This window comes from Egretta garzetta, unplaced genomic scaffold, assembly GCF_000687185.1.
Source record: "Egretta garzetta isolate BGI_Z169 unplaced genomic scaffold, ASM68718v1 scaffold108, whole genome shotgun sequence".
NCBI classification, from domain to species: domain Eukaryota; kingdom Metazoa; phylum Chordata; class Aves; order Pelecaniformes; family Ardeidae; genus Egretta; species Egretta garzetta.
Window position 1 is genome coordinate 1,930,560 of NW_009260614.1, and position 19,616 is coordinate 1,950,175.

Sequence of the window (19,616 nt, forward strand, 5' to 3'; positions counted from 1 at the left end):
CAGGAATGGCTTTTGCATGAGAAGATAATACTAGGTTTGGGGGTACTTTAAAAAGTTACTTTTTTTTTTTAAAAAACCCAAACCTTATATCCTAGTTTCTTTAGTGTTAGACCTGGAATACTGAGCTGGAGCCAGTGCGGGGTCTTTGCTTCCTGCTTTAAAAAGAGAGTGGTGGTGATGAGGTTGGTTTTCTCCTCGGGGACAACTGCCATGCTGTATGATCCTGAGTGAAGACAGAGGGCTTCAGCACTGATCCACAGGTAAATGGGGCTGAGCAATCTCACTTTCCTAGCAGTAAAAATGAAGTTCTGAGCTTTGCTCTGGTTTTACAGCAGAGTAGCTAATGTGTTAATTATCCTATGGTAATGTGCACCTTTTTTAGCAATGAAGACAAAGCCTCAACTTGCTTTAAACTGGTGTATTAATAGCAAGTGCTCGAACAATGTATGTTTTTAGTAGATACCTACGCAGCATAACCTATTCAGGTTTTTTGCTTTAATGACTGTATTAGCCTGAAGAAAGGAAGCTGAAAACTTTTGTGCTCTGTGCTGAGTTAATCTTTGAAGGGGGGAAAAAAACCTCCTCTGCTGTGCAAATCTGCCCAGCAGTGTGCTTTCAGGTGTTTGCAATGTGACTTTTAGGAGGATGAGGATGTCATCTCTCTGGTGCCTGTGTTCAGGGCTGGTTATGTAGTGATAGATGAGCCTGAATGAAGTGATGAGCCCTTTATTTAAGGGGAGGGTCCTGGTTGCCAAAGAATAGATTAATCTCTCGTCCTTTCAAGGGCAGAGTCTTTCTCCAATGATGTTCTCCCAGAGCGTGATGGGTATCACAGCTCGTCCGCAGAGCTGCTGGGAGCCTGGAGGCTTGGCAGTGCCAGGTTCAGGAGAGGCAGAGGCAATCTCCAGTCCTCTTGTGGAGACTCTGTCTCCAGGCTGAACTGGATGGGTTTGGAAAGCTGTGAGATTTGGGATGCATTGGCATTTGAGATCTCCTTTTGCTGTGTTTTGGATCTTCTATCCTTCGTGGGGTTTTATGCATAAAAATGCGTGTTACTGAATATGGTGAATAGATACTTGGCTGCAGGGATTTTTTTTTTCTGATTGCATCCCTGTGACAAGTAATTTCCAAGTGTGAAAATTGCTTTGATATCTTTATTCAGGACTCGCTCACTGAGTAAGGCATTGCATAACCTGAGCAAGGGAACAGAATCTTTGAAGACTGCTTCTCCCTTCTCCAGGGCTGTTGCTCGGAAAGGGCAGCTCGCCTACTGCTGCTGCTGGAGAGCAAGGAGCCTGCCAAGAGCACCAGCGCCACGCCGGGCTGCGGGATTGCACAAGCATTTCAGTTTTTAGGCTGTTTTGTATCATGATCAGAGCGGGTCTTTGCCAGCTGGGAAGCTCAGAAAATGTGTCGCGAAGTCAGTTTGCAAGTCGAGCCTTTTGTTGAAGGGAATAAGAAATCTTTATGAAACTAAGAAGCTGGCTTTTGAAGTGGCTTCCTGTTCTTCATCTAATACCGTCAAAGGATCTGTGAAGTTGTGTGAAAGAATGAGCAATTTCTGTTTGGAGTCTGCACCATAATTTCTTCTCCCCCAAGAGAGCTTTTTCTGTTTAAGCAAAGCAGTGTTTCTATTGACAATATTGCTTTTGTTACTTGAGTTTCATTAGCCGCAAAATAGGGATTTATGTTGAGTCATCTGTGAATGGAATGTCATTTTCTAGCAATAAAATTATTTTATCTATATCTAAGGAAGGTATATGAGTGTTTAGAATATCTGGCTTTAAGCTAGTGAGTAGAAATCTGGGGTTTGATGTGTTTATTTCCAAACAGTAGGATGCTGTTACTCTGCTTTATCAAAAGAGTGAGCTCAAGTGACACGAGCCAAGGTAAGGGTCTTGTAGGACCTCAGTGCCTGGTTTGGCGGCGGCGGTTTGTCCACTCTTTGCCCTCTTTCCCAGCCTTCTGCAGTCCCATGAGGTCCAGTCCTGCTCCCGACGCCTCCCTGCCCAAGCCAAACTTGTATCAATCCAGCAAAGTGCTCTTTACAGCATGGTTGATGTGTTTACCCCCCCCTCTTCCTCCTGGGATGTTTTATGAAGAATAATTACATTTGAGCTACAAAAAGATGAATGTTGAGGAGGGAATTAAAAAGAAATGATAAAAAAAGCAGCCCAAATTTCTCTTGGTTATTGAAGCAAGAAGGGAGCACTTTGTCAAACTGACATGCAAGTCCTTTATTTTAACATCTGGGCCAGCAGATGCTGGGAGAGTGGTGTCACCTCGTGGGCTTGTTTCTGTCTGAGGTGTTTTTCCTTCTTCTAAGATATTTCTTGGACAATATTCTGTATTAAAGTGCCTTTAATGGAGTAACTACCACGTACAGTCCCTGAGAAACTGCATGTGCTGTGTTTTAGAGAAGTCTGCTGTGATAACCTGAGCAAAGGTTGGGGAAATCAAGGGATATTTGTATAAAATTGTTCACTTCCTACACATGTTCAGCGTCCTGTCATGGGACAGAAAAGCCTCCCATTAACTGCCTTTTATACCTGAGATTGTTGGAGAAGTTTATCAGAACTGGGCAGGGTCACAGAACACCCTGTCCCCTTGCTCCCAAGTGCTGTGCACTAGCCTAAAGGAATATCTCCCTATGTGAAGGGCTTGCAGAGCCTGATGCTAGTTGTCCTTAAGCAGCAGCACAGGCCCTTCCTGGTGCTATTTGGGCAGCTCTTCAGGATGGGCTTTGCGCTTCTGGCATGCGTTGTGGCCTCTGCTCATTGCTGTTACGATGGTGTGCTCTGTCAGAGTAGCACTTGACCTCCTGAGTCAACCGATGCACCAAGGGCAAGAGTAAAAGCATTACTGGCCCCTGAGCTTTGGGACAGAGGGGATCCTTCAAGGATGCTGCTCCCTGGTGCACAGAGCACATGTGGGCTCCTGGAGGAATGAAGCAGTGATGCTACTTAACCCCTTGGGGAGGCTGCTGAGATTTCTGGCAGGGCCTGACTCCTATGTCCTGCAGGCTTTCTGTTGTGGTTTAACCCCTGCTGGCAACTAAGCCCCCCCCAGCTTCTTGCTCACTCCCCCCTGGTGGATGCGGGAGAGAATCAGAAAAGTGAGAAAACTCATGGGTTGAGATAAAGACAGTTTAATAGGGAAAGCAAAAGCCCTGTGCATGCAAGCAAAGCAACACAAGGGATTCATTCCCTTCTTCACATCACAGGTGGGTGCTCAGCCATCCCCAGGACAGCTGGGCTCCATCATATGTAATGGTGACTTGGGCAGACAAATGCCATCACTCCCAGTGTCCCCCCCTTCCTCCTTCTTCCCCCAGTTTCTATACTGGGCATGATGCCATATGGTCTGGAATGGCCCTGGGGCCAGCTGGGGTCAACTGTCCTGGCCCTGTCCCCCCCAGCTCCTTGTGCCCCTGGCAGAACAGGGGAAGCTGGAAAGTACTTGACTGGTATAAGCCCTGCTCAGCAACAACTGAACCATCCAGGTGTTACCAGCATTTTGCTCATCCTAAACCCAAACCACAGTGCTGTGCCAGCTGCTAGGAAGAAAATGAACTCTATCCCAGCCCAAACCAGGACAGTGACCTGCAACCATGCCAACAGTTTTGTGTTCCTTGCAGGGGCTGAGGTGACCTCTCTTCTGCCACTTAGCTGCACATTGGAGCAGAAACATTGAGAAGTCCAGCATGATGGTCTGCTGTGGCCCTGCGAGGAGACTGGTTGGGCCAGGAGTGCAGCCAAAGAGGCTTCATTTGGCTTTAGCGTGTTCACAACTGAATAAAATAATAACCCTTTAAAAGTCAGCCATTCTGTTCCTGCAATCAGCTCTTTGCAGAGCATGCTGTCAGGAAAAGGCTGAAGGTTGCTGCTTGGATGCTCTCCTTTTGCGCAGTGCTCACAGCAAAGGGTTGTGTTGGAGTGAGGGTGCATCCTGCTTTCCATGCAGACCAGCAGGCATTGTACCACATAACCCCTCTGGTGAGCTCCATTGTTTTCATAGTATTAGTTTAGAAGTTATTCTGACTTCCCCAGCCTTGGGTAGATTTGCTTCAGCACATTCAGCTGCTCTTCTTCCTGTGCTCCCAGCTCTTCATTGAGTTCTGTATTGCTGGTTATTTAATCTCCCTTCGTTATAACCTGGTGGTCAGCAGAGCTCCCACTCTGGCTGTAATTAGGCTGCTTGGCTGCTGTCCATTACCCTCCCAAATTGTTGTTTTGTGCTGATGCTTGCCCAATCTAAGGGAACCTGCTCTAAAAGCCGCTGCTTGTTACCCTTCATGGAGGTGGTCTGCGTGCTGCCTGTGGTTCTCCTCCTGAAAGGCACTTGAGGAGAATCCGCAGCTCCCAGATGGGCAAGATGGGAGCTGTCGAGGTGGGAAGGAACCTCTGGAGATGGTCTTGTCCAACCTTCCTGCTCAAAGCAGGATCAGCTTGGTGGGTTGAGTGCTCGATATCTCCCAGCATGGAGGCTCCTCAGCCTCTCCAGGCAACCCCTTCTGGTGTTCAGTCACCCTCCCGTAGACATTTCATTTAAAAAGGGAATTTTCTGTGCCTCACCCTGTGCCTGTTGCTTCTTGTCCTTTCCCTGGGTGTTGCTGGGAAGAGTCTGGCTCCGTCAGCACTACTGCCCCCACATACTGATTCACAAGGGCATATTCTCTTGTTTTCTTTCCTTTGCCAGCTGATGGGCTTGCACAATCCTGCTGGGCCCAAGCACTGCCCCTTCCTGGGATGCTGATGGGCTGCACAAAGAGCTTTTTGGCATAAAATAGATGTGGTTCCACACCTTCAACTTTCACCCGTTGGAAAGGCTCGTTATCACATTAACTTTCTTTTCCGCTAATGTTATTCTAATGGCTGTCTGAAGTGAAATAATGGTTGCTTTTTCTGGAAACGTGGGGCATAAAGCATTGCAGTCTGGTTTTATATCCTGATGGTTTAGATCATTAAATTCTCAGGGCTTAAGCTCTTATTTCTTGTTTTTCAGTGCTTCTAAGAGGATCTCCTGGGGCCCTCTTGTACAACCAAATACAAATAATACATTAATAAAACAGGCTTGTGTGTTTGTACTGCCGGCAGTCTGTAAGGATTACTTGTGTATAACGTTTTGCGGTATTAGGCCCTTAGTCATTTTGATCTATCCCTTGTACTGCTTTTTTCAAGTGGGTTTCCTCTCTGCTCAGACAACACTTGCAAGATGTTGCCCTCTGGAAAGAGCTTTCTTCGGCTGCAATATTAATTTCTGATTTTTCTACCTCTTTTCTGTACCCCTTTGGCAGTGTTTTTGTTTCTTTACCTGTTTCTTCTGCCACCGGTTGTGATTAGTTAATGCTTTTTTTGTGATAGTTCCGTTACCGAAGTGATGGATAATACACACGGACCGCGGTTATTACTTGTCAGTTAGTGCTGCCCTACGGGGGAAAAAGCCCTTTTAATGCGCTTGTAGCAGTTTTAGTTTTATGAAGTACATGAACTTTAAAGTTAGACCTCTAAAATGATCCGGGCTGTATATTGGAGAGTATTAAAAATGATATTTAAAGAGGAGAAGCCCCCTCCCTTTGCGCAGGTGTTCATTGCTGTAGGAAGAGCTGCTTGCTGAAGCTTTGTACTTAATGTACGTTAGAAAACATTGTGATAAAAGTAAACGGAGAAGGTTTCATCCTCTCTGCAAAACTGTCCTTTCAGTATTGCATTTACTCAGCTCTGCCAGCATTCCTCATGCACTCAGCCTGTTAGCCTGAGCTTTGAACCATTTTTTGGTGGCATTTTATGGTAGTCCCTCTGCAGAATGAATGTAAAATAAATGGGGGGGGGGTGCGCAGGGAAAGTGTTTGCATGCCTCAGTCCTGTTCTGAAGTGGGAGAGAGAACAAACTCTTAGTTATAAGAACAAAGCACAGAGAGTGATTAGGGATTAGCCCCTAAAAACTGGTTTTTAGATGAGAGAGGGAAGAAGTGGGATGGTCCCAGCACCATGGAGTTTCTGGGCAGAGGGTGTCCCCACTTCCCCTGGCTCGCGAGGTGACAAGTGACACCAGAGGACAGGGGAAGGGAGGGCTGGCAGGCTGCTTGGTGACCCTCATTGCACGTGCATGTTCTTTGCCAACATAAGATTTTTCTTTTTTTTTTTTTTTTTTTTTTGTTGTATTTTTGCAAAATGTTTTGCTGGTCCAGTTGGGTTTTGGTCATGTCTGTGTTCGTGTTCCCCTGCTCCGAGTCAGAAGCCACCGTTGTCCCTTCCTTAGGGACATGGTTTAGTGGTGGAATGGCAGGGTTAGGGTAACGGTTGGACTTGATGATCTTAAAGGTCTTTTCCAACCTAAACAATTTTGTGATTCCCACACCACAACCACCACCTGCTTCAGTGTCACAACCTCCCTTTGGGTTGGTGACAGCCCCTGGGAAGCAGGGCAGCTCTTCCAGTTGCTGTCAGGAATTTGTGGCCTTCCCTGAACCTTCCCCATCTGCTCTGGCAGTTGCAGGAATGATTTGGGAAACACCCTGGAGGGGATAAAAGAAGTTGATGAGTGCTGGAGTCCATGTCTGTGATGCCAGGAGAAGGCAGGGCAGGGTCAGTACCATGTGTATGGACCCCAGGGGACCCCTGTTTTCTGTGCTGGTGGAGGATCGAGCCACGTGTGTAAGAGCAAGCGAGAAACCTTCCTTCGTGCTGCCTCTGGGAGAGCCCACCCAGGGAGAGGAGTCCCAGCTGTGGCCCTAAGCGCAGGGCTGAGGATTGGCGCATAAGAACCAAGGGTGTATTTGTGTCTCCTTTAATAATCGAGTATGTTAATTGTTGCCATTTGATTTCATCCTTTTTTAATAGAATAGACGTGGATTTTTTACAAATATATTGCTTCTGCTACATTTTGACATGAACCATGAGCTGCCGGCAGTCCCCTCTGGTGTGGTCTCCTGTGGGGGGTAGATGTGTTTGGCACGTTCGTCTGCCTGCAGGGGCAGAGGGTGAACCAGTGTGAGCCCCAAAAATACAGAGCAGTCCTCTGAAGTTGCAGTGCTGCGCTCCCAGAGTCATCTCCCTCCAATCAGTTGACTTCCATTTTTGCTGCAAAGATGCTATTCATTTTTGACTGCCCCGAGTGGTCCTTTCCAGCCTTTAGAAAGTGTTTTTCGTCTGTTTGGAGATCTCATAAAGGAATTGAACCTCAGGAGAGCACTCGGTGGCATTTTCTAAGCTTGCCCCCAGCAACATGGTAGTACTGTGAATGGCACGTGTCACCCGTGTGCCCTCCACAGCAGCAGATGCCCTCCTGACCCACCGGCACTTCAGTTACTGACGGATCTTGCCCTTGCTGCTCAGCAGAGGTGACACACAAAGCTCAAGTTGAGCACTTCACACTTGGACTAGGTATAAATATTTTGGAGCCTTCCGTCCATCTATTGATACCATTCACTACCCCAGCACTTGAGACCTGTTTCTGCCTGGTCCAGTCTCCCGTTATGTCTGTTGTCTTCAGGTTCCCCAAATAACAAGTATCTGCCTGAAGATCAAGTTGCATTTTCTACGACTTTCATCCCACAACTGGATTTCCTGTGGTTTATTTCCCTGTGTTAAGGTTGAGATTTTTCTTTTCTTTTTTTTTTTCCTTTTCTATACCGTCCGCTGCTGCAGAATATTCGGCCAGCAGCAGTGATGCTGCTCGTGCTGGATTTAACAGGATGCACTATCCCACTTGCTGTGTGCTTGTTGCCAAGCTGTTTTCTGTGCACGACATCTGCATCCAGAAATTTGCTCTTAATTTTAGCACAAAACCACAAAAAAGAGATGCCCCTAAAGGCTTCACTTCACAGTGGACTCCCTGCTCTGATGATTGCACTGGGGATCTGGTCTCCTGGTCTGGGGATTGGGTCTGGGTCTGCAGCCTTTGGTAGAGGCTGGTATTAAAATATGATTTTTATTTGCTGTTGCCTTGAAGCTGCCTGTGTTTGTTTACCGCTGTGAGCTGACCTTTGGGGAGACATTTCTCGATTAATTGGGTGCCTAATCACTTCAGTCAACTGACAGGCGTGTATGTATTGGAGTTTTTCCTCTTGTTAGCTATTTTCCCCCTGGTTTATTTTTTCCTTGTTATATGGCAAATGATGCATTTTATTTTTTTTGTATTAGTTCCTCCATTGTTTTTCTCTTCAGTCATTAACTGTTGATTTCATAGTTGCCTGTTGTCTCTTGGCCCTTTCGCCAATCCATTCAAATCCTGAATGTCTTGTTCTTAAATACGTGGTTATACACTACGGGTAAAATAGAGGCCAGCTATTTTGATTCTTTTAATGTTCAGCCATCAGTAATCGTTCTCTTAATAATTCTTTAAAGTTACTCTACACAGACTTTTTTAAAAGAAGCTCTACCCTTAATTATTTTCTCAAGACACTGACTCCTTGCAGGTATTGAATCCTCACTTGTGTTTATCCCCCAGAGAATTTTGCAGGTTTACCTGGTGCTTTAGGTTCCCTCGATGACAGGCAATGGGCAGTGCGGGTGTTGGGATGCTTCTGCATTCTCCAAATTAGTTCTCTGTATGTACATACCTGAAAGACCCATCCCTGGCTGTGTTCAGATGTTAGGAGGAGGAAGAGGATGTTCCTGGTTTTTATTTGTTTGTCCCCTAGTTATTTGTTAGTAAGTAATCTGGAATGCTTCCATAGCAAACTTTTTTTCTCTGTGGAAAACATAGAAATATGGTCTGGTAAGTGATGGTTTGGGTTTTATACAGAGGGTAAAACTCACTCATGTGGCATGTAGGTGAAGGCTCTGGAGAACTAAAACATGGCTAGATTGGGGATTGGTACTGGGAAGTATCATCTTTGTCTGGGAGGGGTAATAGCACAAACATTTTAATAGCCTTGGACTCAGGGTCCTGGGATCTGTCCCTGCTTTGCCCCTGGCCAGTGGATGCTGTCAGAGATACCACAGCGGGAGATGGTCTGAGGTTTTGTGTGGAATGGTGTGGCCAGCAGGAGCAGGGCAGTGACCGTGCCCCTGTGCTGGGCACTGGTGAGGCTGCCCCTTGAATGCTGGGGTCAGGGTTGGGCCCCTCACTCCCAGAAGGACATGGAGGGGCTGGAGCATGTCCAGAGAAGGGCAAGGAAGCTGGGGAGGGGTCTGGAGCCCCAGGCTGGTGGGGAGCGTCTGGGGGAGCTGGGGGCGTTCAGCCTGGAGAAGAGGAGGCTGAGGGGAGCCTTCATTGCTCCCTACAACTGCCTGACAGGAGGGGGGAGCTGGGGGGGTGTTGGGCTCTGCTCCCAGGGAACAGGTGATGGGAAGACGGGAAACGGCCTCAAGTTGTGCTGGGGGAGGTTTAGGTTGGGCATTGGGAAAAATTCCTTCCCTGCAAGGGCTGTCAGGCACTGGAAGGGGCTGCCCAGGGCAGGGGTCGAGTCCCCATCGCTGGGGGTATTTAAAAGCCAGGTAGACGAGTTGCTTAGGGCCAGGGTTTAGTGGTGGGATGGCAGGGTTAGGGGAACGGTTGGGCTTGGTAATCTTAAAGGTCTTTTCCAACCTAAACAATTCCATGATTCTGTTAGCAATGGGAAGTTCAGTTCGATAGCAGATCTCCTTATTAGCATGTCCTTCTGGGTTGAAAAATGTAATAAACTGAACAGAACATGGCACTGAAGTTCAGGTAACCTTGTGCATTGGCATGTGATGGGTAACAGGTAAGGGAGAATCTCTTCTCTCAACCTGAGTCTAAGCCTGGGCTTTCTGGAGCAGGAGAGTTTGATCCAGCCTGGCCCCCTGATCCCCTGGCTGTGGAGTCCTGATTGCCGTGGATTTTGTGCTCTTTTACTCTGGTTGCACTGGTACTTATATCACGTTTTACAGTCTACCGTGTGCCAAGGAAGCAAAATGAGTTAATTCAAAAAACAATTTTGCTGGAAGATTGCTCTATAAATAAATTTCAGAGATAAGTGAAATAAAACATTAGTAGAAGATAAAGGGAAGGAGAGGGGAAAGATGGAATCGAGCAGATGTAAGCAGTGAGATGGGATTTGTTCTATGGCAAAGTGCTTATTGAGAGAAGTCCTTTTGTCACCAGTAACTTCTTTGGTGAGCAGCCCTTAGAGGGAAAATCGAATAACCCCAAGAAAAGTAGTTCTCGGGGTGCTGCCTGCCACCATGCACAGAAATAAGTCATGTCTGGGCATCTGGGAGAGGTGCCGGTTGTTGTTAGCAGCTACCATCTTCGTTCCTGACTGTTTGTACCACACTTTTTGTAAGGCTACGCCGTGAGCAGGGTGTTCTCGGTGTCCCCTGGTTGTGATTTTAACTGTCGGTTTGTGCTTCCAATAAAACGTTCTGTGTCACTGTTCATGGGAGAGCCTTTTCTCTGTGATACTGTACCCAAGAGCTCACGGGCAGGAGCAGGCAATGGTCTGTCTCTTTGTGTTCCTCCTGCCCCAAAGTCACAGAAGCCAGATGATCCAGCTGGAGGAAATAAAATATCTGTAGAGCAACTAATAGTGAGATTTTCTGCCTGGGGAAGCAAATCAAAGAGAGATAAACTTCCTGGTTATTTTCCCATTAAGTTAAGGCTCCTGTAAATCCAAAGTGCCTGGGCCCTATAGAGGGAGGATAAGTCTTTGTACAGCAAATGGTGGCTCAGCTCGCAGATGCTGCAAGTAGCTTTCTTGAAAGAGTAAGCGAGGTGGCTCCTGTTTGGGTCTAGTTTGTTTCAGCCCCTGGGATCTTGGAATAAATTAATTTTTTTTTTCCTGTTTGAAGCTGTGTGGAAGGCTGGAACGTCTTCCCGGTGTCAGGATGTGTTGCTAATGTCATTTTTCCTTTATTTCAGCAACAGCGCACTGTTTATAGGCTGACACTGGTGAAAGCTTGGAACGTGGATGAGCTCAAAGCCTATGCTGACCTGATATCCCTCGGTAAACCAGACTTCATCGAGGTCAAGGTGAGCTGCATGGAGCTATTTTGATTTTTTTCTATCAGTATTTTACCTTTTTTCTCCCTATTTTCTAGCCCACCCACCCCAGCCTTAAACTTACACGAGTAAATGCAATTCTTCCAAAGATTTCAGTGGCACATAAGTTCCTTATCTCTTGCTTTTAAAGTTAGGCAGCCAGGTTTCTAGTATTTTACGTCTGCATTTGGAGTAGCCTTCGGTGTTACGCAAGACAAGCTTTGTACCAGCCAGTATCAATTTCTGCCCAACGGAATCATAACCCTCTGGTCTGTATTGTGTTTCTCGGGAAAACAGACTGATAAATAGCCATTCCTTCTTTTATGTCAAGCAACACTTTAAGCAAAATATTCTGGGGCAAGCTGGTAGTTCGTGGTGTTACGCTGCCCATCCTGGCCTTGAACTCTGCTGGGGGAAGAGGTGATAACGTCTTCCTTACTGATGTGGTATTTGTAAGGCTGTGCAAGACGGGGAAACTCGAAGAGCTACGAACGGGAGCACATGAGCTACAGCAGGGCAGAAGCTTGGGATTAATCAATTTAGTGTATAGAGGATGTAAAAAAGGCACATTACAAAGTGTTCTGTAAAGAATCACTATCAGCATTTTCATCCAGTGACTCCCCAGCACATTTACCTCAGGTCTGTATTTCTGCAGTTCTGTTACTTCTGGCCTTTCTTTTCTCTTTTTGTTCTCTTTCCTTTTTTTAACCTTTATTTACTGCTGCTTTGAAGAAAAAACCTGGACTCTGTGGCACTTTCCTTATGAACCAAAACCCAAAGGTTTTGATGTTATCAGTATTGAGAGATATCTCTCTCTGAATGTACTGCTGAAGTTGGTAGCTTAACGCAAAATAAGATTTTTAGTATGGTTTTGGGGAAAAGCCTCAGTTTGACAATGTGTATCAGGCTGGTTTATATTTCTCAGGTATTTTCTCAGGTAAAACCTAGCAGGAGGAGCGCCCCTATGGGGCCCTTCCCACCTCGCATCTCCTGACGCTCTTATGGCGCCAGCGTGCAGCATGAGGCTGTCAGCGTATGTGCTACTTAGACTGCTCCGTCATGTGTAGTGACTTTAATTAGTAAAATGAGTCAGGTGTAAGTTAATCAGTGTTTCCGAGCGCAGATTCCCCCGAGTGCTCTCCAGGGCGAACATCTGTCTCCTCTAAGGCTGCTCTTCCCTTTGCCTGGGGAAGGATTCTGCCCTGCAGTCGTGGTTTCCCAGCAGCGTGGAGCTTAGCTCTCCTGCCGGCTCTTTCCTAGCAAAATCACACCTCAGAGTGCCAGGGAAATAGGTGAGAAAAGAGGTGGGCATGGAGGTGTTCCCAAGGTGGTCAGAGGTGTACCCCCAACACTCTTCCTGCTGGGACAGGCTCCTGCCCAGGCTGCTTCAATCGACAATGTCGTTATTGCACTCCAAGTGTTCAAAGTGGTTTTCTGGTCTCAACCAGTGAGGAATTTCTCTGAGGAAGGGATAAATATTGAACATTTTGCCCTGTTGGCAAAAAGTATGATAAGCTTGCAGTTTTGTTTTGGTGGGTCTTTTTTTAAAAAAAAAAGTGTTTTAATGTTATTTAATTAAATTTGCAAGTGGGATGCTTTGATCTAAGTGTCATTTTTTCAGAAATATTCCAGCAGGTAAGTGAAGTTCTGCAAGTGCTGGAGGACAGAAGTGTCAGATCATGGTGTCTTCAAGATATAAGGGACAGAACATTTCATGCCTCGGTTTCGTCTTGCATGAAAGCTTCAGCATTGTGCCACAAAAGTGGTCTGCAGTTGGCACTTGGCAAGTCTCTTGTCTTTCCAACCCCAAGAGCAGTAGTCAGGGACCCAGGGAAACTCAGGTTTAAGCCTTTTCAAAGGCTGCAGCATCTCCTCCTTGTCTCTGCTGGTTGCTGTACGTAGGCCGGGGAGCGATGGGGAAAGTCTTCCCTTCCCTGGCTACAGCTCTCACTACAAACCACGGTTCAGTGTTTCACAACGATCTGTATATGCAAACGTCTTCGTACTACGGTTTGTTCTTCTTTTCCAGCCTAGTGAGGGAGGACGATTTTCCAAAGCTCTCCAAACCATGCACCAAGTCTGAGAGCAGCTCAGCCCCGCAAGGCAGAAGTGGGCAGCTGAGTACAAGAAAACACACTAATTCCTTTTCAGCTTCAGCAGTAGAAATGAATTGTTGGGGCACTGCCCCATCTCGTTCACCATCAGGCTCTGAAATAGTCTGAATTTTCTTTCCCTTTAATTGAGCTTTTAAATAGACCCGTGCTGTCCTGTTATCTGAATTTCGAAGACATGAAAGCAGGGTTCATGTTCTTGCAGCATGTCGCTGTGAGCAGCATTGCTGGAGCACCCATTTGCAGCAGGAGCTGAACTGATGGCAGTCGCTGTCTGAAACAAATGGTGCAATGCTGTGCCGGCACGGCATTCGGTGTTTAAATGGCATTTCCATCCCTTTTAAAAGTCACAAAATTTTGCGAGGGCTACCCTGGAGCAGGGGGGTTTGCTTGACACTAGGTTGTGTTTAAATGGACCCTAAGTCAGATGAAAGGTCTTGCTCGCAGATTTTTGTATGAGATGGTTTTTATGTGAGAGCAAGGGTTTTTTTTAACAAAGTTGCCTTTCATCCTTGCCTCTTTGGAGCAAGTGTAATGTTCCGAAAGGTGGGCACTCACACTAAATACAGCATTAGCCCAGTCAGTGGCCTTTTCTGTCTTGCATAGTTTCATCTGCCAGTTCCTGCTAAAGAGCAGTGTTTATAAACTGTGGAAGATTCAGCTCGGTGGGGAGCGGGGAGGTGCGGTGGCTTTCTCCTCGTGCTGCTCTGTCTCCCTGACTTTGAAATGTGAGCGGATTACATGGCTTTTCACCTCAAGTGTGGAACCACTTTTTCCCTTCCCTTGGCCTGAAGCAGTAAGTTGCATGCTCTGGAGTGGCTGATGAACAAGTCGTGTTGCTGCAGGGCGATAAGCCCAGCCAAGTACCAACAGGAGAGGCTGACAGAGGGGATCTTAAGGACGGCTCCTGCACTTGGCTGTCCTTCTCCCAAGTGTCAGTTGGTTGCTGGTGGGGTGCTGTGCCCCCTGTGCTCCTGGAGACGTTTGTGTTGCTGCTCTGCCTGCACTTGGATCCTTACCCCATGGTCTGACCTAACTAAATTAGGAGGTTACCCCCGTTGCATTCAGCTGTGTGCTCTGCAGACAGCTTGTTTTCATCTCATATTTAATCCTGGCTTGCAAAGCGCTCATCCAGTGCCCTACCCATGAGATCAGCCTCCTCTTAGGGCACAATCGCTGGTGCAGACGGCATCTGAGCTGGGCTGTGGAGCAAATTGAAGTTGAGAATGCTTTGAGGCGCTTCCTTGCCTCTGCCTGTGCACCTATGGGGTGAAGGAAAGAGCTGGGGTCCCTGTCCCTGCGATGTTTGAGTGCTCTGGAATAAAAGGTGAGCAGATCTTTCTCAGCAAAGGAGAACAGCAGAAGAGGGGCTGCCCCATTTCTCCCCCAAAGCCTGGGTGCTGGCAATTCTGCAGGCAGAGTGTATGTAAGCAGAGCGATTGCATAGATACAATCCCACAGCATTCAAAGTGATGCTTGATACAATAGTACATAAAATTGAGAGTTGAATTCAGACCCAAAGGAAGAGACAGGTAGGGCTGAGGTGTGCTCACATCTAGCTCTCGTTATTGCTGCCGGCACTCCGTCATCTGCTCTGTGTATTGATCTGCACTGGTACGAACGCTCCTCCCAGGGTGGAACCAGCCTTCAGTCCACCCCCAGCAGCTGCAGTGTTCACAGAGCCTTTGTGACCTGGGAGTTGTCCCCGAAAGACTTGATCTTTTTGATTAATTGTAACTTCTCGTGTTCCTTTGAGAATGAAACATGTTGAAGAATCTATTTGGTATGTGGCTAGAGCTTAGCATTTTTTTTTTCTCCAGAACCCCAGCATGATAGGTTAAAAAGGCAAAGACCAGGTCCTGCTCAAAGCAAATAAACAAAAAAATATTACAAGATATGCTGCAAAGCATCTGCCAGAAAATGAGGCTCATCTCAGCGGGATTTCCTGGTTAAATACTTGAGATAAATGACGTTAATTTACAATGAATGTAGCTAATCCCCTGTTGCTCCAGAGAGGCTCACAGGGTGGAGTGGATAGAGATTTAGATTCTTGCAGAGCTTAATACTTGTTCTCATTTCCATGAGTATCTTACAGCAGTGCTACTCTGTGGGACCCTGTTCTCTTATTTAAGCCAATAGAAATTAGCCTTGATTACCCTTGTGTAAAACCCAAGCGAAGGAAGAATCAGACATGTGGTTATTAAATACACATCAATTTTATTTATTACCTTAAGTCTGTTTTAATGCCACAATGTCACAGTCGTACAAAGTTGATGGTTGTATTTAAGATCCAGAATGTGCAACTCATCGTTTTGCAGTGTTCCCTTCTTGTTTTAAAAGCCAGAGGCTTGTGTTGACGTGCAGTATTTTGACGTTTGCCTTCTGAAACCAAGGGGGCAAAAAGATTTTGAAGTGAAATGTAAGTGGGTCCTAAAGAACTCGTTGGGACGTCTGTGAGTGCAGTGCTGCAGGCTGGTGTTAGAGCAAGGCCAGATGGGTGCACAGAAACACACGGACCTTTGGTGGTTGCAGGCAGATCAGGGAGCAGCTGGGCACGCTTGCATGTGTAATTGTGGCTGTGTCTGCGAATCTGGGTGAAAATCTGCCTGGGTGGCCGAGCCTGGAGAGTTGTGGTGAAGGGAGTTAAATCCGGCTGGTGGCTGGGCACAAGCAGTGACCCCAGGGCTCAGTGCTGGGGCCAGTTCTGTTAACATCTTTATCCATGACCTGGACGAGGGGATCGAGGGCACCCTCAGCCAGTTTGCAGGTGACACTGAGCTGGGTGGGAGTGTGGATCTGCTGGGGGGGAAGAGGGCTCTGCAGAGGGACCTGGCGAGGCTGGATCCATGGGCCTAGGCCAATGGTGTGAGGTTCAACAAGGCCAAGGGCCGGGTCCTGCACTGGGGTCACAACAGCCCCAGGCAATGCTGCAGGCGTGGGGCAGAGTGGCTGGAAAGCTGCCCGGCGGAAAAGGACCTGGGGGTGTTGGTCGACAGGCGGCTGAATATGAGCCAGCAGTGTGGCCAGGTGGCCAAGAGGGCCAAGGGCATCCTGGCTTGTATCAGGAGTGGTGTGGCCAGCAGGAGCAGGGCAGGGACTGTGGCCCTGTGCTGGGCACTGGTCTGCCCCCAGGGAACGGGCAATGGGATGAGGGGAAACGGCCTGAAGTTGTGCCAGGGGAGGTTTAGGTTGGGCATTGGGAAAAATTCCTTCCCTGCAAGGGCTGTCAGGCACTGGAAGGGGCTGCCCAGGGCAGGGGTTGAGTCCCCATCGCTGGGGGTATTTAAAAGCTGGGCAGCCAATGTGCTTAGGGCCAGGGTTTAGTGGTGGGATGGCAGGGTTAGGGGAACGGTTGGGCTTGGCGAGCTTAAAGGTCTTTTCCAACCCAAACTATTCTCTGATCATCTCTCCACTGTCAGTAGCTTTAAGGTTGTGCATATTCAAGTGTGTGGGTCAGTCCCTCAGCCTGGCAAACGTGGCTTTGCATTTCAGAGCCGCTTCTGCAGTGGTGGGGGAGACCTGGTTGCTCTGGTCAGAGCTGCAAGTGGAACACTGTCCCCAGGGAAGTGGTCTCTGGCTAAAGTGAAGCTTCACCTTGCAGCTCTCAACAGCAGCGTGGCTTCCTGCCCGAGCAGAGCGTCGCTGCTTCTCTCCCTCCATTTCAATTTAAGAAATGTTTGACATCAGTTTTCAGCCACTTTAAAGTACTTTTCCCTGATGATTGTTCTGCAGCTCCGGCTCTAGCGCAGCACCCTTGCGCTGAGCTTCTGTTGGTGGGGGAGCTCCGTGTCTGGCAGAGCTAAGGATGATGTTGTGGGACAGCAGCTCCTGCTCCTGGTGGCCAAAGCTTTGCTACGAAATTAAAATGAGCAAGTAAAGGTCTGGAAGGGAGGACCAGCAGGAAGTATCTGTCCCAGTCTGCTCAGTCTTGTCATATTAAACAGTAAAGATTATTTAAGTGCTTAAAATAATGAGGAGAATGAGCTCTGCTTTAATGAGTTTTTAATTGCATGCAGCAAGAGGTGATTGCCCCCACCTGTCAAAAAGCTACTCAGAGTCTTGCTGCTGTTCCAGCCTGCATTTAGATGAAGGGAAGGTGATGTTTAAAAAAAACCTCCTGTCCTCGTGCCTGCTATAAAGTAAATCCAAACCATACAGAATTTCCATGCCAAAAAAAACCCCAAAATGGGACCCAGCTTGCTGTTCCTGTTGATCCAGCTAAAGGTTGCAGGTTGCTCATCGATGTGTCTGGGAGTTCAGCTTGGCATTGGTGGTTTTTTTTCAGGCTGTGAGTGCATAGTATGGCTCGGTAATGAGTTTCATTGCAAACATAGGTGAATGATTATGTTTTGGATTTTCAGGTGGCCCTGCCACTCATTGGAAAGTCAGTTTTTCATCCAATTCTGTGCTGATACAAATACCTCTCTGAAACAGAGAAGGAATTTTTGCAGTCCAGCCACTGGGCTGGGGTGCAAATATAAGCCTGATGAAAACCCAAGCTAAAATGGATTGTTCTCATCTGGGTTTTGTGTTTCAATGAAGGTTAGTGTCCAAAATAATTGGGAAGTGCAGGGCATAGAAATTGCATTAGGCTTGTGAGGCTTTGTTAGCTATGATTCTAGAAGCTGTAGAAAATAAAGAGCATATGGAGAGTGGTTGTGTGTGATGGCCCAGGGTCACTGCGCTCAATTAACACCCTGTAAATAATAACATTCTACCTGTGGCTCTGCACGCTTGCTTGCAGGGGAAGGGCTGGCACCATGTACTGTGTTTTGCAGCTGGGGAAACTGAGGCAAGGTAGGAGTGGGTTGCAGCAAAGCAGGTCACTGGCTGAAAATTCACCTTCTGCCTTCCAGTCTAAGTTTTCCTAATCCTCCCACCTCCCTCTTTACCAGGGCATGAGGAGCAGGGCTTGGGGATTGATTTAACAGTGGCCATTTCTCTCTCGATACCTATACGGCTCATTCTGAAGAGCTGGAATGAAAGGCTGCGACAGCGTTTCAGAGTTTAGCTTTTGCAGGAGGAGTTCCTTTGAATTCCAGGGAGCTGCTGAAGATTTATGGACATCTCTAGCACCGATCTGCATGTAGCCCTACGTGTGGTGCATCTGGAGCGCTGGTGTTAAATATTGGGGTTATGCTGTGTAACTAACCATTTCCATTCCTGAAAAAAAATCCTGCTTTTCAGCTTTAACTGGCACAAATAAACCGATGTCCTTTGTTAAATCAACTTGAAAGCAATGATTGAAAACAACCAATGAGCCCAAATCCATTCCAGCGAGGAGAAGACATGCATAAGAGCTTGTATATATAATTTGGACAGTGCTGATGCTCGGATCATGAGCGTTTTTATTGCAGGGGGTGCAATCTATCAACATGTCATTTGAGGCTTTTTATATTTGTCTTGGGTCAGGACTGCCCCAGTTTTTAAACAGTGGCTCTGTCACTCAGCAGCTTGGCTGACACTTTGTTCTTGTGTTAATTCACACGAGCCTCAATTAAACAAATGTATAATTTGTGGGCTAGGAGTTAAGAAAATTCGCTTGTTTGGTAATTAAGTTGGGCAGCCTGGAGTTTCGGAGTGGAGAAACAAAGCGCTGTCATACTTACTTCCCCAGTAATCTTTCCTTCATAGCCCCATGGATTAAAATGATTGCTGGCTGTTGAAATCTCCGGCAAGGAGCCAGATCGCAGTGGAGGAAATGTGCTTCTCATGTTTCTCGCTGCAGCGATAATCATCTTGGCACAAGGCGTTGCTTAAATACAGTTATGTGCGCTCGGCTCTGTTACAGCGGTACGGAAACCCAGAGCACGCCCAGTGCGGTTGCTCTGGATTCGTACCGGTGTCACCAGGAATAGCGGAGATGCTTTGCAGAAGGCTTCTGTGTTTCAAGGTGTTCGGCCGGAGCTGTGTGGCATGATTAGGGTGCTAAAAGCACCCTTATTAAACACTAATTAAGCAGCAGCATCGTTGATGATACTGCTGCAGGGAAGACGGTGTAAGAGCTTAGGGTGTACAATAGAATGGTTTCCTTTTTTAATACTTGATATCTTAATAACTGTCTCTGTGTATTACTGAAAAACACAACATGACTGCCCTAATCAACTGTTCACATTTTTAAGTGGTATCAGCGCTGTTAATTAACTGCAGTTTTAAGAAGTTGGGGAAGTTGAGAGCTGATGTGCTTCATTCGGTGTGCTGCTAAGCTGATTTTCATTGATTTGTGCTTGGGAATTAATCAGCCATCCGAGCACTTAGTTATTCCATTTGCCTCTGTGCTTTCTTTGCTTGTAAATGATATCTTTGAAGTTTATTAAAAGAATGAGTCATGTTGTAGCTTCCTAAGCATTTTCCCCCTCTGTAGTCATACATTTTTCATGCTGCTCAAATCATAATCTGGATAACGAACATAGGGAAGATGTTGCTATATGGAGCTGCGTCTATACGGCTGAACGTTGGAGATACCTATCCTATTATTTGCATGGCTGGCTGCTCTAATATAACAACGTTTAAAATCTTTTTTTCAGGCTTTCAGAGCTGGGCTAAAAAAAATTAATG

General features: G+C 46.9%; 1 protein-coding gene across 4 annotated transcripts in view; it reads left to right on the forward strand.

The window, feature by feature from the left end:
- LOC104131883 (S-adenosyl-L-methionine-dependent tRNA 4-demethylwyosine synthase TYW1) overlaps positions 1–19,616 on the forward strand; it is a 119,442-nt gene that overhangs the window by 77,468 nt on the left and 22,358 nt on the right. For 2 of the 4 annotated variants that reach the window (XR_004842790.1, XM_009645099.2), the window contains exon 13: positions 10,828–10,938. Coding sequence is in view for 2 of the 4 variants with exons in the window: in XM_009645099.2 (XP_009643394.1) it covers positions 10,828–10,938 (111 nt within the window). In the remaining 2 variants the exon portion in view is untranslated. Of the gene's footprint in view, positions 1–10,827; positions 10,939–18,245; positions 18,457–19,616 lie in introns of those variants that run through there. The other 2 variants (XM_035900542.1, XM_035900543.1) reach the window with 2 other exon arrangements.